The sequence below is a fragment of the Xyrauchen texanus genome, chromosome 31 (genome assembly GCF_025860055.1).
Source record: "Xyrauchen texanus isolate HMW12.3.18 chromosome 31, RBS_HiC_50CHRs, whole genome shotgun sequence".
NCBI classification, from domain to species: Eukaryota; Metazoa; Chordata; class Actinopteri; order Cypriniformes; family Catostomidae; genus Xyrauchen; species Xyrauchen texanus.
The window spans coordinates 14,871,210-14,886,863 of record NC_068306.1 but is presented as its reverse complement, the minus strand read 5'-3'; the positions used below and the strand labels follow the sequence as shown (position 1 = coordinate 14,886,863).

General features: G+C 38.1%; 1 protein-coding gene across 5 annotated transcripts; it reads right to left on the bottom strand.

The window, feature by feature from the left end:
• Positions 1-1,491: 1,491 nt before the first annotated feature.
• brd3a (bromodomain containing 3a) lies at positions 1,492-13,443 on the bottom strand. Of its 5 annotated transcripts, none has more exons than XM_052100819.1 (12): positions 13,336-13,443; positions 11,837-12,189; positions 11,516-11,653; positions 8,904-9,039; positions 8,405-8,592; positions 7,918-8,289; positions 7,670-7,798; positions 6,990-7,196; positions 6,434-6,502; positions 4,383-4,597; positions 3,368-3,648; positions 1,492-2,748 (listed from the first exon to the last, which is right to left on the bottom strand). In XM_052100819.1, exons 2-12 carry the CDS (start codon positions 12,035-12,037, stop codon positions 2,642-2,644), a joined length of 2,043 nt encoding a protein of 680 aa, XP_051956779.1. In that variant the 5' UTR covers positions 12,038-12,189; positions 13,336-13,443; the 3' UTR covers positions 1,492-2,641. The 5 variants fall into 5 exon arrangements, with proteins under 5 accessions (XP_051956779.1, XP_051956781.1, XP_051956780.1 ...); XM_052100821.1 differs by having other exon boundaries at positions 7,005-7,196; XM_052100820.1 differs by having other exon boundaries at positions 7,918-8,286.
• Positions 13,444-15,654: the final 2,211 nt, after the last annotated feature.

Here is a 15,654-nt window from a genome sequence, read left to right as displayed (position 1 = left end):
TCTCACTGACTTTTTGTGGGGGCCTCAATTCACGTCTGTGAAAGTATTAACAAAAAATATGACTTGTATTCTGCGTCTACCCGCATGTAATCTTGTATATGTGACTGCTTTGCCCTGGGACCGAAATGAAAACTGGTTAAGTAACATTCAGCAAGGACGATGGCTCTATGACTCAAATGTGAGTAGCTGTCACAAGGTACAAAGAATTTATCCGTCTTGGCCACTGCAGTAACGTGTTAATGGGTACCATGATTTTAGACATTGCATCAACAAGGTCACATTTTCCTCCCCTCAGAATCTGACCATAGACCTGTTTGTAACTGAATACACGAGATCAATGTCACACCTGTTATTCCCTATTATCCACATTTATGAGCTTTAAAATCAACATACAACTGAAATGAATGTGCTGCATTTGGCATGTTTTAACAACCATTAGATCAGCATAAACCTCTCACACTGCAATTACACTTTGAATAGAACAGTGAATATAAAACTTTAACTGGTGTCAGTGTAATATGGAACATGGCAAAATATATATACACAATATTTTGAACAGACTTACTGGCAACCACACCAGATGCAAGCAATTCTACCACATGGGACACCACCACCATCTAGTGGTCAGAGACTGGAAGTGTACAGGGACAAATATCAAAAATGATCAGCTTTAAATATTTGATATTAACATACAATTGCAATGGGCAAGCTGACGGATACTATTAAGAAGAAATAGAAGAAAAACACAAAGTAAAGGAATTTTGTAATTTATTTTATGAAAAAGTACCTGGTGCCCAAGACATTCCAGGTAGGCAATTAATTAAAATGTTATCCTCTACCACTGCCTCCGACCCAAATCGCAATAAACAAGCCTATCTACTCACAATGTAATTCTTTTGTTGTTTCCTTGACAGACATTTACAGAATTACTATAAACAGCTAAAAAAAAAAAAAAAAGGTATAAGAAAAATACAATAAATCATGCATGTAGGTCAAAGACAAAAAGTAAACTTTTTAAATATATATATATAAAAAAAGTTGTGTTTTTTTTTTTTTTTTATCAGGGGCTAAGATGAACTAGAAAAGAAGTTTATATATAATATTATCTAAATATATGTATTTTATTTTCAGTCTGTCTCTAAAATAAATCACTTATGGAAACCTGATAGGGCTTGATCAATATTGGTAGCAGACACAAAAGCAAAGTTTTGCTGTTGTGTGCACCCAAAACAGACAGGCACAACAAAATCATGAATACCATGATTAAAACCTTAAAACAATTATGATTTGACTACATCTATTAGGGTTTAATTAGAAAGATACATGTCCCTCATGAAGTTTGTCTTTGTCTCCAGGATGATTACAAAATTAAATGACCCTGAAACTAGCCAAAGGTTTTCAAAACACCTGTCCATAAACCAAATTGTATCAAGAAAATGAAACTAATAACAGTTCCCTTTAAAACACTTATTTTATATATATATATATATATATATATATATATATATATATATATATATATAAAAAAAAGTCAGTGAGGACATTACAATATATTACAAACACTTCTGCAAATAATCAACAGCATAGTTATTCGAAGAGATACGAGTATAGCAATCCACATGAGGAACGGCTGAAAGACTTGATAAAGGAAAAAAAACCTCAATCAAAACTGACCGATCAGAACTGCATACTATAACTTATGAATGTAAGGCTTGATTACATTTCATAATTCAATTTAGCATCAATATAAGAGGAAGACTGTGATTCAACTATCATTTTCAAAACATCAACAGAAAACAGTAAGAGGTGGCAAATCCATTATGTGCATCACAAGATTAATGGCTGTAAATAGCAATCTTTCCACTACCAGGTGACAATTCCCATAACCAACACCTTCAATTTTAGCTAAGGTTACTTCCTGCACAAATGTCAGTCATAGTTGAAAAATTTGGGAATTCTGTACATTCATTTTTGACCAAGATGTTGGAAGATATGCTTGCATATCAGACAGAACAACGACCAAATGAACAGATTAACTTTGGAGAGCTTGCAATTCCTAATTGAAGCCATTTGTTCCCCTGACTATTCAAGTGTTGTGACACTGTTGGGATTGGTATGACACATTTCAGTTTATAAGAGAGCAATGTCACAAAAGAAGCAAACTTAAATGGCACAGTGCCCAAAGTGAAAATAAAAGGCCACAGTAAAAAAAATTAAAAATAATAAATATACCACATATGGGTGCAGAAGTCAAATCAGGAATGAGGAACTCGCAGTTTCCCGCTCTCTTCTCTAGTGAGATAGCATGGTTTATTTTTGTGATGGTAAAATACACATTACCAGGACACTGGGGTAAAGAGTTCAAACTTTAAAGTGTGCTTCAAGCAATTCTCTCCTCACAGTTTTAGTTTGGTTGATTTGGTCATCCCTTTCTGAGTCAGTGAAAATTACAAGCAAATTATTATTTTGCTTTTTCAGCAATTTTCTTCATGACAAAAAAAAAAAAAAAAGGCTTGACATGATGCATTTTTATTGTCTCTTATCTTTCTTTTTTTCTTAAAAAAAAGTCTCATTGGGGAAACAACCATGACTGCATACAATGTTTTTAAAAAAAAAAGAAGTAAAAAGTAATTAAAATTGTTCAGTCGGAGTCACTGCTGTCTGAAGTGGAGCCGCTGGAACTGCTGCTGCCCGAGTCTGAGGAACTGCTGCTGCCGCTGAGCCGAGATGGCCCAGACCCTCCCTTCTCTGAGATCACACACAAAAAGAGAGAACGGTTACTGCATGAAACCCATTTCAATACCATGTAATACTACAATAATATAAGATCTAACTTGTTCGAGCCTGAATATAAAGACCTTATAATGAGTCCCTCAGACAGAACAAACGCTTCCGTTTAAAATATATATTTTTTAAACACCTGACACCTTGAGCCAATTGGCTTTTTCAAAGTTTGTTGTTTACGCTAGATCATACATGCACATTAACTGGACCAGCCTGAAAAATAAATTTTAATGTGATCTGAGGTAAACAAAAAATGCGTGATACCATTGTCAGTTTTTCTTTGGTGATTTGAAATATTATTTCACTTGTCAAACAGTTTTGGAAATGTCCATCTTTCCCCATTCAAGTAGCTGTCCTGGTGTACTATTGCCTAAATAGCTGCCTGGGGATGTTACCAAAATGGTTCGCGAGTGAACAGACTTGCTTTGCAAAGGTACTTTGACATAAACGGGTCCCAGCCCTTGTTGATGGTTTCCAATTTAGTTAATCCATAGATTCAGTGTATAAAGCAACTGCAGTATGGTCTAGCATTTAGCTATGTGTCAGCCATGTTTAGGAAAACATTTTTAGACTGTGCACTCACGTGGAGGTTTCCTCTGTTTCTTCTGTAAACAAGACTTGACATATCGCTCCAGCTCGCGCAAAGTGGAAGGTTTAAGTGTCTCAAAATCTATTTCGATTTCATCAGGGTTGGAGTCCCGCAGTGAAGGCTCTCTGGACTGAATGATGTGGACCACTCTGCCTAGCTTCTCTCCAGGCAATCGGTTAATGTCGAGGCTCAGTTGCCGTTTCTCGTCATACGTCATGGGGAGGGACATCTCCTCCTTGTCTGACTCATAGCCTCTGCCACCCTTCTTTGGTTGCCTGTTAAGGTTACATTCATAGAGGGGTTACAACTGATTGTTTTATCTGAAGCCTTTTACAGATAATTTTTAGTTTTAATCCATCCATATATATATGGGTATAATGGCAAATACAAGACAAATTGGTATAGAAATTAAATGTAAAGTATTCACCAGGCCCAGAAGCCCAAAGTATACTTCAGTCAACGTTCGAGTAAGGATGATTGATCAATTCTCGTCATCAGCAGAGTGCTCGAGCATTGATTGTGTACAGCCCAATTTTTCTAACCACCCATATTTGAACACACAGAATGTGCATACGCCTGGAATTATTTGCACTAATGAATGTGTCCAAAAGGTGGTAACTCACATTTGAGCGGTTGTCATGAAAATGTGCTAGATGACATAATCGGCAGTAAACAAAAGGAGACGAAGGTAAAGACGTCAACAGTGGATGTGCAAGTCAAGAAGGTGTGTGTGTGAGGAGGTCTGGAGATACCTGTAATTGTATAACTCGAGTCTGAAGGACAATAAAGGCACCTTTATCTAAACTCCTGAAGAGAAATAGTCCGGTGTCTCGTTCAGTCGTAGGCGCATGCAGACGGTGTATGCGCGCACCATCAAACGGAGTATATTTGACAGGCTTGCGTTCGCCTGTACACAGACGTTGAGCGGTCACGTCAAAAACGAAGTATACTTTGGGTTCAAGAAATTGTAAAACATATTACAAAGAAAAACAGAGGTTAATCAGCAAACCTGTTTCCAGAGACAGTGCTGTTGGCTTTTCTGGCTGGACCCTTTTTCTGCTGGGCTGGTTTCACCGGCTGCCCTGATTTGGCTTTCTCCTCCGGCTTGGTTTTGTTGTGCTTGTTTTCTTTCTTTTTCTTGTCCTTTTCCTTCTCTTTCTTTTTCTTTGGTTTACTAACAGGGGCCTGAGAGAGAGCGGCAAGCTGTTCGTGGACAGCTTTCAGCTGGGGAAGGAGCCAAGACGGGGGTGTTAGTAATCTGCTCCAAGTCAGGCAAAGCATCACTTGTAGTACATAACATCAAATAGAATTAAAAACTTCATTCATGGGGGTTGTCCAGACGCAAATCATGTATTGATCCATCATGGACCAAATAAATAATACTATTTTCTTGCCTCTAATAATATTAGATTGTAATCCCATCCACCTCTTGACAGCCAAGAATGTTTCATGTTTACATGCTAGCTATAGCAAGAAAAATGCACTGGGTTCTTGACATATGTAATACAAAATATTAGAGGTATTTTGTCTTTTGTTTATCCAGTGTTTTGCTATCAATAGATGTCCAAAAACAATTCTTGACAAAATTATACATATATATATATATTCTTTTTAGAGTTGTAATATGCAGTATGTTGCATTACAAGTGCTTGGGGGAAAAGAAGTCTCATCAAATGTTTTTACACTGGATAAATAAAAATCATTCATGTCTGACATGAATGATTTATATATATATGTGATTCCAAGATGACAGGAATAGTGTATGATGGAGTAAGAATATGAATGGAGGTAGTTTCAGAGAGAATATCAAAAACAGGACAGATGGATTCAGAAACAATTATGCCCTTTACCGTTAGGGGTGAAACGGTTCAGGGAGGGAAAAAAAAAAAAAAAGTATATTAAAGTTAACCACCAAAGGTTGTTTGCATGTTTGTGCCACAGTTCATCTAATGTCTAACAATGCTTTGAGTTTACTAGTGTGTGAAAATGATCAGATAAGTTCATATCCATTTCCTATATATATATATATATATATATATATATATATATATATATATATATACACACATACAGGTGAAACTCGAAAAATTAGAATATCGTGCAAAAGTTCATTAATTTCAGTAATTCAACATAAAAGGTGAAACTAATATATTATATAGACTCATTACAAGCAAAGTAAGATATTTCAAGCCTTTATTTGATATAATTTTGATGATTATGGCTTACAGCTTATGAAAACCCCAAATTCAGAATCTATTCAGAGCAATACACACACACACACACACACACACACACACACACACACACACACACACACACACACACACACACACACACACACACACACACACACACACACACACACACACACACACACACACACCAAAAAAACTTGGAATTAAAAATTGGCATTACTAAAGGGAATTGTAATTTTACAGCAAGGTGCATTTTTCTGCAGCATATGGTTTAAAGTGCAGTAAACCACGGTTTATTGGCATCAGCCGATAACTGCTTTTAAATCCTCGTTATAGGTATCTGCCTCTGAATCAGTGTGCACCGCACCCCCCCCAAATAGCGAATCATAACAAAACAAACTGTGGGAAAGTTGAACCATTACACCCATATTTTACTAAACAGCATGATAAGGGAAGAAGAACATCACCAAAATCGGAAATCATCCCAAGTAAGCATTCTTTTAAAATGCAGCACAAATTATAATAGAACTTTACATGACATCTTTTCAAGCAATACGAGGATAAAGGGAAGTTAAGACTAATCATTTTCTGGAACTAGAAATAGTTTGTCTTATTGCAAAGCAAGCAAGGAACACGCACACACAAGCCCACACGCATCTCCCAAACATTTAGCATTTCCATCCTAAACAAACAAAGCTGGGCTCCCAATAAAGTCAATATATTTCTGCTGCTTTTAACCCTCTACCGCTGAGCTAACTATCCAAAACATGGAAAGGATTATCTAATACAAATTAAAAAAAAACAGCTCTACAGCTAAAATACAATGTTCTTATGCAGAGATGGGGAAATGAGAATCAAAAATCACCTGATTATTCTTGGTGCACCCGTTTTTTATCCCCTGTCTGCTACCAATGGGGTGCTCCAAAGAGATACACTGGTAAAAGAATGGCAGGGGAACATAAGAGGGAAAAAATGATGGTGATGTAAAGCTCAAGACAAAATCAAAATCAAACAACAAACTATATCATGATCAATGCTACCATTTGTGCTACTGTATCTAAATGTAGACTTTCTGATGTTTTTGCAAAGCAATACAATCAGCAGGTAGCTTCAGAAGACTAACATTGCGGTTGAGGGCTAAAATGCAGCTCTACAAATGAGTGCAAAAAATCTAAGCTGAAAGCAGAAGTGCTTATTGTGAAAGGAGATGGGGATACTTCAGGTGGGAGTGACTATATTGATACCTCCAGATGGCAGGAAGCCCCTGCTGCTTCTTCAGTGTACAAGCACTGATTAAGACTGGTGTGTGTGTGTGTGTGTGCATGAGAAGGGTCAGAAGGTTGATACATATCGAGAGGCCAGAGAGATGGTCTCGTAGTCTTGGGAGGAAAGGGGTACTTTGTCCTTGTTTTGAAACCCACCTGTTCCGCACCCACCTGTTCCTGCAGCTCGGCGAGCCGGGTGGCCCTCTCTTCTTCAGAGTCGGAGCTGTCAGAGGTGGAGTCGCCGCCACTGCTCTCACTGCTGACAGTGCTCTTACTGACCACACCGGCCCCGCCTACACCGCCTGCCCCTCCCACTTCAACTAGTTCATCTGGCATCTTCGCAAAACGCATTTCAAACACATCCTGAGAACGGAGAAAGCAGCAATGTCACTGAACAATTGCACTGCCAAAAATGAATATAATGTTCCCATCTTTTTTGACCAATGAATTACCATGACCATTCCAGTCATGCATGATTAGGACTTTCTTAGAAATAATTTTACAAAGATTGCTGGGTGGATTTCAATTTGCAAGTCTGGTGCCAATCATGAAAATACCATCAACGTATAGACTAAACATGCTAGTTTGCAAGCAACTGTTTCTCTACATAAACACTCAAGGAGCAATAGCTGGCCTATAAAATATTTTAGAGCAGAGCATATATAAAAAAATAATTCACTACGCAAGTTTTCAAGACTTCAAGACTGTATTAATTTCTATGCCTGGAAATCACAATATATTTGTTTTTTTTTACTGGCACAAGGTTTCCCAGGATTATACATAGCATGATAAGCTTCATGCGTGTCAAAGAAGAAAGGGTCAAATGTACAACTCACCTGCAGCTTTCTGGCCATAGCAACCACCTCATGGTCAGGTGGGTTGTACTTGTAACAATTTGAGAACATTAATCTGACATCTGTAGCAAAACTCTGTGCATCCTGGTAATCTCGACCGTCCATTTTTTTCTGCAACAAAGTAGAGAAGACATTGATGGCCAAAGATCATGTTTAAATAATCGTATGTAGTAAAAAAACAACAACGGCATTCAAATAACAACAAATGCTCTGTGACGTCAACAACATACTTTGACTGTACTTAAGTCCATAGGGTGTTTGATTATTTCATGGTAGTCATGCAGCTCGAGAGCCTCTGCGTCAACAGGCTTGTAAAAGGGCCATGCATACGCTGCATGTTTTTTCGAAAGCATTTCTTTTAGAATGATGTCGCAGTATTTGAGCTGCTCTGAAAGTCTGCTCCTTTTGCCTCCATGCAGGCCTAGTTCACCATCCTCAAAATCCTTTTTAGGTGGTTTGATGGGGCGACCCGTGCTCTCCCGCCTGGATGCCACTTTGGCCTGTTTGCCTTCTGATAGAGGGGTGGGCGACTGGCTCCTGCTTGCTGTTATGGCAGAGGTAGTGGGGGTGGTTGTGTCTGCTTTCCTCTTCACCCCTTTCTTCTAGGAAACAGAACAAACCACACACAAAGGGACACAGACCCCAGAGTTGAGGCCCCATCAATGCATAAGGCATGGGTAAGTTTTCTGCTTTGCTCTGAAAGGCCTTGTGACTTACTTTGACAACAGGTTGTGAAGGGGGCATGGCGGATATCATGGATGCGGCTGTGTTCTGTATAGATGGTACACTGGGAGAGACGTCGTGCACCGGAGGTGGTGATATAGCCGCCGTCTGTGAAGCCGGTGAGGAGGCACCAGGGACAATGGAGGTGGGTGAGCCAGAGGAGACAGACCCATCCTGCTGACCTGCAGGGTTATACAAATATGTGACAATGTTTTACATGTAGTGACAAGATTCATGCAGGTCTAAAATTTAAACTCAGTATATGGATAAGACAAGACAGTCCCCGCAACAATTGCGAAAACATTATTGTAATATCTAGTCACAAGTTTTTTTTTTTCTTTTCTCCAGGCGGTATAATCTAGACACCTTTTTGAAGTCAAAAATACTAAATAATCTCTGAAAATATCTGTTAGTTTAGCTAATCACCAAAATAATCATTGCTTGCAGCCGCATAATGTATTGTTTTTCCAGCATTAATTGTCAGTGCCCTTACCTGGTCCTGCTGGTTTACGGCCTTTGCCCTTTGGAGGAGGAGGAAGGAGCTCAACCTCCTCCTGAGGCATTAGGGCAACTTTCTGAAGGAAGACCTTCTCTAATGCTTGTGCCATTAAGACAATGTCATCTGTGGGCTGAGAAAACACAGGGTATTAGGGCTTTCAAAATTACAAAATTTGGCTGACAATTAATTGTCAAAACAAATCATTGTGATTATGATGATTAATTGTCTGTTTCTGTCTTATCATAGATTAACCATCATATCATACTTTTGTTATAGGTGTACATGTGCTTCATAACCTTATGTCATTTACCAAAATTTAACTTGTACATGATTTTCTTTAAGGCTTTAAAAATTTGACATTAAAAACAATATTTTATATATAAAAATATTTCAAAATACCAGTCTGTCTTTTTGGTGAACTTCAATGTAGGCCCATTTTGCATTTACATAGCTGTTGTTGGAACCCAGCCAACCTGAATAGCTATTATTATATTATATCAAAGTACACAATAGTAAAATATTACAGTCCAACATTCTTTAATTTCACACTTTATTTTAAGGCTCAGTCTCCAGTTGCATCACAAAGCTTCAAGCGGTTAATCTTCACATGCTCTTCAGGAGCTGCACTGAGTGTTGTCCATGGTGCACCTCAGTGAGATGGTCGGCATTCAATTGAATAAGACACTCAAACGCACCATTCGTTCAATTATTTGGACAGTAAAATGTGATTGGAATATTCGTGGTTATATAAAATAATTAAATACATTTCTAAAGTTAAATAATTATTTAATAAATCACAACAGGCCTATAGGGCATGAACGAGGGATTTAACGGTGTCACAGTATACAACGCTTTTAAAAAGAGATGGTTATCAAACCATTGACATTAATAACTCACGGTATTGCATTCAAGGTTATCCTTTGATTTTTTTTTTTTTCTAAATTCCAAGTAAAGGAATTTAAAAAGAATTGGCTACCATTTACACAGCATCATATAAAATTCCACAGCATCATCTCCAAATTGCAACGTTCGTCTCCTGTTTAACCGAACTGTCACTTAATTTGAAAAGCCACACGGGTGAACTGCAAGACAGAGAGCACTGAAATGTGCCTGAACCTGATGTCACTCCACTGTGTGGGAATAATGGTCATTTAAACAAGGCACAAGGAATCATCAATGTTGATGGCCACCCAGTTTGTAAACTTTGTCAAAAAATGTGAATGTCCTGGGACAGGACATGTCTTTTGCACTTTTTGTATGGTGGGCTTTAATAACCACCATAGCTCAAACAAGATCACCCACGAGCGCAACAACGAAATGAAACACAAACACCAGTGAAGTGGTAGGTCTACTACACAAAGCAGTTGAAAGTTTTTAGAAACTTGTCAGCCAGACACAAGTCAGTCAGACACACGTATCCTGAAAATTCGAGGAATTATATTTTTTATCCCGAATGTAAATCTGTATATTGTGTGAAAATGTGCAAAGAGCATAGAGATGTAGGCGTAAAACAGACGATTAGTGGTTTTAATGTTATCATAAAGGGGAGAACAAGATGAAGTGGATTTTTTTCCTGACTTACCATTATTATATTTCAAAACAGCATTAAAAAAAGAGTATGCATAATTTTATCCATTTCACTTGCCATTGATTTTCCTTCATTCACAAGATGCAGTTAACAGGAAATACCTGGGGAAATTTTTTTCCATTTTAATATAGGCCCATGTATTATAAGATATAAAAATCAGTTAGGGATGGCATTAATGAACGATTAAGATTTCAAATGCATTTAATCATCCGTTCGGAAAAATGCCCCAACATCACATCCTGGGCCATCATCCAGTCAGACGACTCAATGCTGTATTTTTCTAATAATTTTAGCAAGGCACATTAATAGTGTGATACAGAGGTGTTTTTGTTAAGCTTTTTGTACCGTGAAGATTTCATACAACAACACCTCTAGTTTGAACACTGATTACATTTACCAAAGCAGCATATTTTTTCCTGAATGCTTGTGGTATAAATTCAGTGTACAAACACAGTCTTTAAGACCAGATTGGAAAGACTAGGGGTGTTTTCACACTTGGCCCATTTCAGGTGTCTGCGCATGATTAGTGGGATCTCAGGAGGTGGTCTGAGTATGGTTCACTGATAATGTGCAGTGAACAGAAAATGCTCCGGGCTCACTTCATTTTCCCATTCGCATAATGCCAAACATGTTTGGACCTGACAGGTTCCCATGTTCAGGAAAAGACTATACGAAAACGGGAGACAGGACGAGCCGATTGATTTGTTTCTATGGATATTACAGAGGGAGAAGCATATTAAAACTATTGTAAACTGCACCTGAAATTAACTTTCTTTAGCAAATTTCTTTAGCAAATTAAGATTTAAGGGCTTAAACGGACGCCTTGAAAGCCGCATGAAATGTACGAAATTACAATAGTAAGTACCCCAAGTACCCCAAACCCCAAGCTCTATCAGGTTAGATAGGGTAGTTCCTATTAGGACACTAAAATGTCAATTAGTCAGGAAGCTGGAAATAAAAATGGGTAGGTTGTCTCTGAGCCAAAATATATGTAGGTTCCTGCTCTTGACCCACTTACCTTGTTGTAAATATAACAGTTTGTGAACATGGTGTTGAAATCTTGCATACACTCGCTGGCACTCCAGTAGTACACATTCTCCAGTCTTTTCTTGATGGTTCCCATGTCCATTGGGTTCTTTATTATCTTGTGATAGTCCTGGTTGACAAAAGGAAAAATAGGAACTGTACACTACAAAACAAAACCCTAACATACTGCTCTTAACATTAAACCAATAAGGATTGATGCATTGAAGGACTCTCATCCTGACTACGAAAACTACACACATTAATTCTTATGTCTACTACAAATGACTGTAAGCCAACTACCATCACAACTCACCGGAAGACCAAGCTTGATAGCATCAACAGGTTGGTAGAAAGGCCATGCAAACTGGTGCTTCCACAGTGTCTTGACAACTACATTTTGCATGTACTGCAGCTGGTTAGTCTTGCGGCCAGGTTTGGTAGAGTTGGTCACCTCAGGAGGAGGGGGGTTGGCAATTGCAGGAGGGTCTGGGGTTGCTGAAGTGACCGTTGACATTTTGGCCTGGAGTGGAGGACAGTTTTTGGGGAAGGGTTCTTTATTATTCCACACAGACAGACTTTTTTGCAGTTTTCAATGTTTGCTTTTCGGTTAGCTCTTCAGTCATCTGAGAGGAACCAAATCCCATTGCAGGACCCGAACCTTGACCTCTAAAACAAAGAGAGACCAAGAGGTAACAACATGAGTCATAACAACCTTTTCCATACATATACATATATATAAATAGCACTATGTTTCAGATTGAAGACAGGTCTCTCACACAACACTGCAATTGCATAAATTTTTTTTTAAATCACAATCCCCAGTATAATAAACACCCAACCGTGGCTATGCAGATAACCCAATCACATTTATGACTCAAAACGTAAGAAAAATGAAAAAATACACAAATGTTTTTGTTCTTACCATTACATCAAACCACACATGCAGAAAGACTTCCACTACCATTTCAAAAAGTACGGTCACAGTAAAATCGGTACATCACAAATCTTTAAACTCCCACAGGTACACAAAAATCAACTATTTTCTAATATAATAGACTTATTAATACTATTAATATATAGCAGTAGCGTTACCGCGTGAACACCGCGTAATGATGTCTCAATGGACCAGGTCACAACACAGTCAGTTAAATGAAACAGTCCCTTTCAAATGAAATACAGTTTTGTGTAAACAAATTAAACTCGCACTTGATGACAGAGGTGTTTTGTAAGTTAACTGCTCCACACACGCCACGACTAGAAAAGCAATTAATCAAAAAGCTACTTCCAACAAAGGTTTCTTATTCATCCAGTCTATGACCACAGACTTAAGCAGACATATGCAACAAGCATATAAAACAAATAAACAAACTTCTGTTACAAGATAATTAAAGTTTTAATGAATGGAAATACAGTGAGCCCGCTAAAAATAAATAAGCAGCAGATTAGCATTAGCACAGCCACTCACGTAAAGATGGCGCGCAGCTGCAGCTGGCTAACAGAATTAGCCTCAATACTGGTCGTCTCAACAACCTTCCCGAGCTCCTAAATCTGCCTTTAACTCACTTGAAACACCCAAGCGAAGGATGTTTATGTTAATTTGTGCGTACTATAACGTTAAAGAGGGAACTGAGCGTGTTATTTCAGCGACGGTTTTTAGTATTGTTGCTTTGTTGCAAATAACTAGCCTCTCGCTAGCGGTTTCTCACGAGACGCACTGACCTGAACGCAGATTTATAAAACAAATGTCGACACGTTATGCGGATTTCTACTCTAAAGCGCACTGTCTGAATAAAGATGCAGTATATTACTCACTCAGAGGCTCCAGGAAAGCGTATGGTAATCCCAGCTGCTCGGCACTTGTTTGAAAACTGGGCACTGGCAGCAGCAGCACAGAGATGAGGTACAAGGAGTGCTGTGCGCATGCGCATTGGCGCCCTCATTCGATGTACGCGCCCCTTTGCAGTTTCCCAAACCCCCGTTTAACAGTTGCCTTAAGGTCTGATTTTATTAATGATTTTATTAATAATTGTATTATTTTCTACTATTATTTATGTTATTTTTTTATTTTCTTTATTTAATGTCATTTAAAATGTACTTCTATCTTGCCCGTGTTTTCAAGCGTCTCCTCTGCGCTCTTGAGCTTTAAGTACACGAATTGAGACTCTTCTCTTTTTTTGATTTAAACTCCTTTTGAAAAATGTATAGCAATATAGAAATATAATTGACACAATTATTATAAATGTATTTGCACCATAAAGTGCAAGAATTTGTTAAAGATCATATGTCAGATGATAACATATGGTGACATATATTTTGGCTATATTAATCGTAGAGCATAATGATAAATAGGCTAATATATTGTCATTCACATATATGTACCATCCAGCCAAAACCTTTATACATGATGTTAATTTTATCTAGACGCAGCTGATTTAAAAATGGTCAAACCTAGCCACTGGTGGGCCGGTGCCACCAAAAGCATGCTGGCCTGGATCCACAAACCACTAAGGTCAGAGGCTGTTGTGCTGGATAATGTCCGCATCAGAGATATCAAAACAACAGCAGCTAAAAAAAAACTAGATCGCTCTTATTGTAGCAAAGCTATTTGTAAATCCTTCAGAATTTGTAAAAACTTTATTTTCCCGTCTAATAAAATATTAGTAGGCTAATAGCTGTCATATTTGTTAATTGATTGCTGAAGTAGGAATTGTATGATTTAGCTTATAGATATTAAATAATGTCAAACTTGTTCATTAAAATCAGATTGAGTTGACATAAGATGCTGAATTAAATAATTTTTGGATGTTAAAATACTCTTAAATCTCTAAACTCCATCCGCTTATTTTTAAATAAAATAATGTTAATTACTCATATAATATGTATGAATTGATTATTGTATTCGGTATAGCTTCTATTTATTGCATCAAAAGCAGCTCTTGACGGCATAAATACGATATTCTGAAATAAATTATTTTGGATGATAAAATATGCTCTCAAAACTCTTAATACGTTTTCTATGCTCCAGCCTCTTATTCCACGTACGACTTGAATAAAATGATGTTATTCTAAATATCATATGTGTAATGAATGTATTGCTATGAATTTTTTAAACATTCACAAGTGCTCAGAATTTTTTTACTACCTCGGAACCTGATTTCTTTACACTTTTTCTCTCTTACCTCGCGATCACAGCAGCCTCTCCCCCACTTTAAAGGGTAACTAAACCCTAAACCAACTTTTTTTAGTTAATGATCTGTAAGCATGGGGCTTTATTAGTACTGGTCATTGATTCAAGTAATTTTTTTGACATTTGTGTATAAAGTGTTTTAATTCTACAATATATGGTGTAAAAACGTGTGAGTGCTGCCCTCTTCAGGTTGAACGGTGGCTACTGCAGTTGAATTTTCCTATTGGCTGTTGCGGTACTTCGTGACGTAAGCGGTGACAGCTGACGTAAGCAGGTTCCAGCTCACCACGCCAGATTCATGTACATGTCGTCTTGCGACCGTGCGATGAATAATAATAACATAGAGTCTGACAGCAGCTGTCAATTAATCCGTCACTACGAGTCTCAGGTGCCACCCCCACCACTCAGCCCCGCACTCAGTTCGTTCCCTCTATCCCCACCGGGGTCTGCCCACTTTTCCTGCGTTTTCAAATATTTCTAGTGGGTGGAGTCAGACTCTGAGCAGGTGTTTAGTTACCCTTTAATGAGAGTTGTGACACAGTGGCAAATTATTTAACACCAAGGGCGAGTCTAGCCCCTTTTTAGGGGTGCTGAAGCACCCCTAAAACTTGGAGTAAGAAATTTTGTTATTCTAAAATTTCTGTTCGTCTTTGACAAGGTTAAATAATGTCCAAAACATACTCCGTAGTTTGTGGTTTAAAATGTATGTGTTAAGGGTGAAAATGAAAACACCCCCGCTTAGCAAATGGTGTCATCCTCTTCTCTTCTTCTACTTCTCCTCTGTACCTGCACCGCTCAGCACGACCGTCATCCAGCGCGAAACAGACGCAGAGTGAGAACCCGTTCTGTAGTGTTGTGAATCAACTAAGTGGCTCCAAAGCTGTGTCTCACACTTCTTTCCTTTTACCTAGAGTTGTTCCGATTCCGAAACCATATTGGTGAGT

Excerpts from the sequence above, each read along its gene's own strand:
- brd3a (XM_052100819.1), bottom strand. The coding sequence starts at position 12,037 with ATGTCAACGGTCACTTCAGCAACCCCAGACCCTCCTGCAATTGCCAAC. Across the intron at positions 6,503-6,989 it reads AACAGGTGGGTGCGGAACAG|TGTATCTCTTTGGAGCACCC; the intron begins GTGGGTTTCAAA and ends TTCTTTTACCAG. Across the intron at positions 3,649-4,382 it reads AGCACTGTCTCTGGAAACAG|GCAACCAAAGAAGGGTGGCA; the intron begins GTTTGCTGATTA and ends TAACCTTAACAG.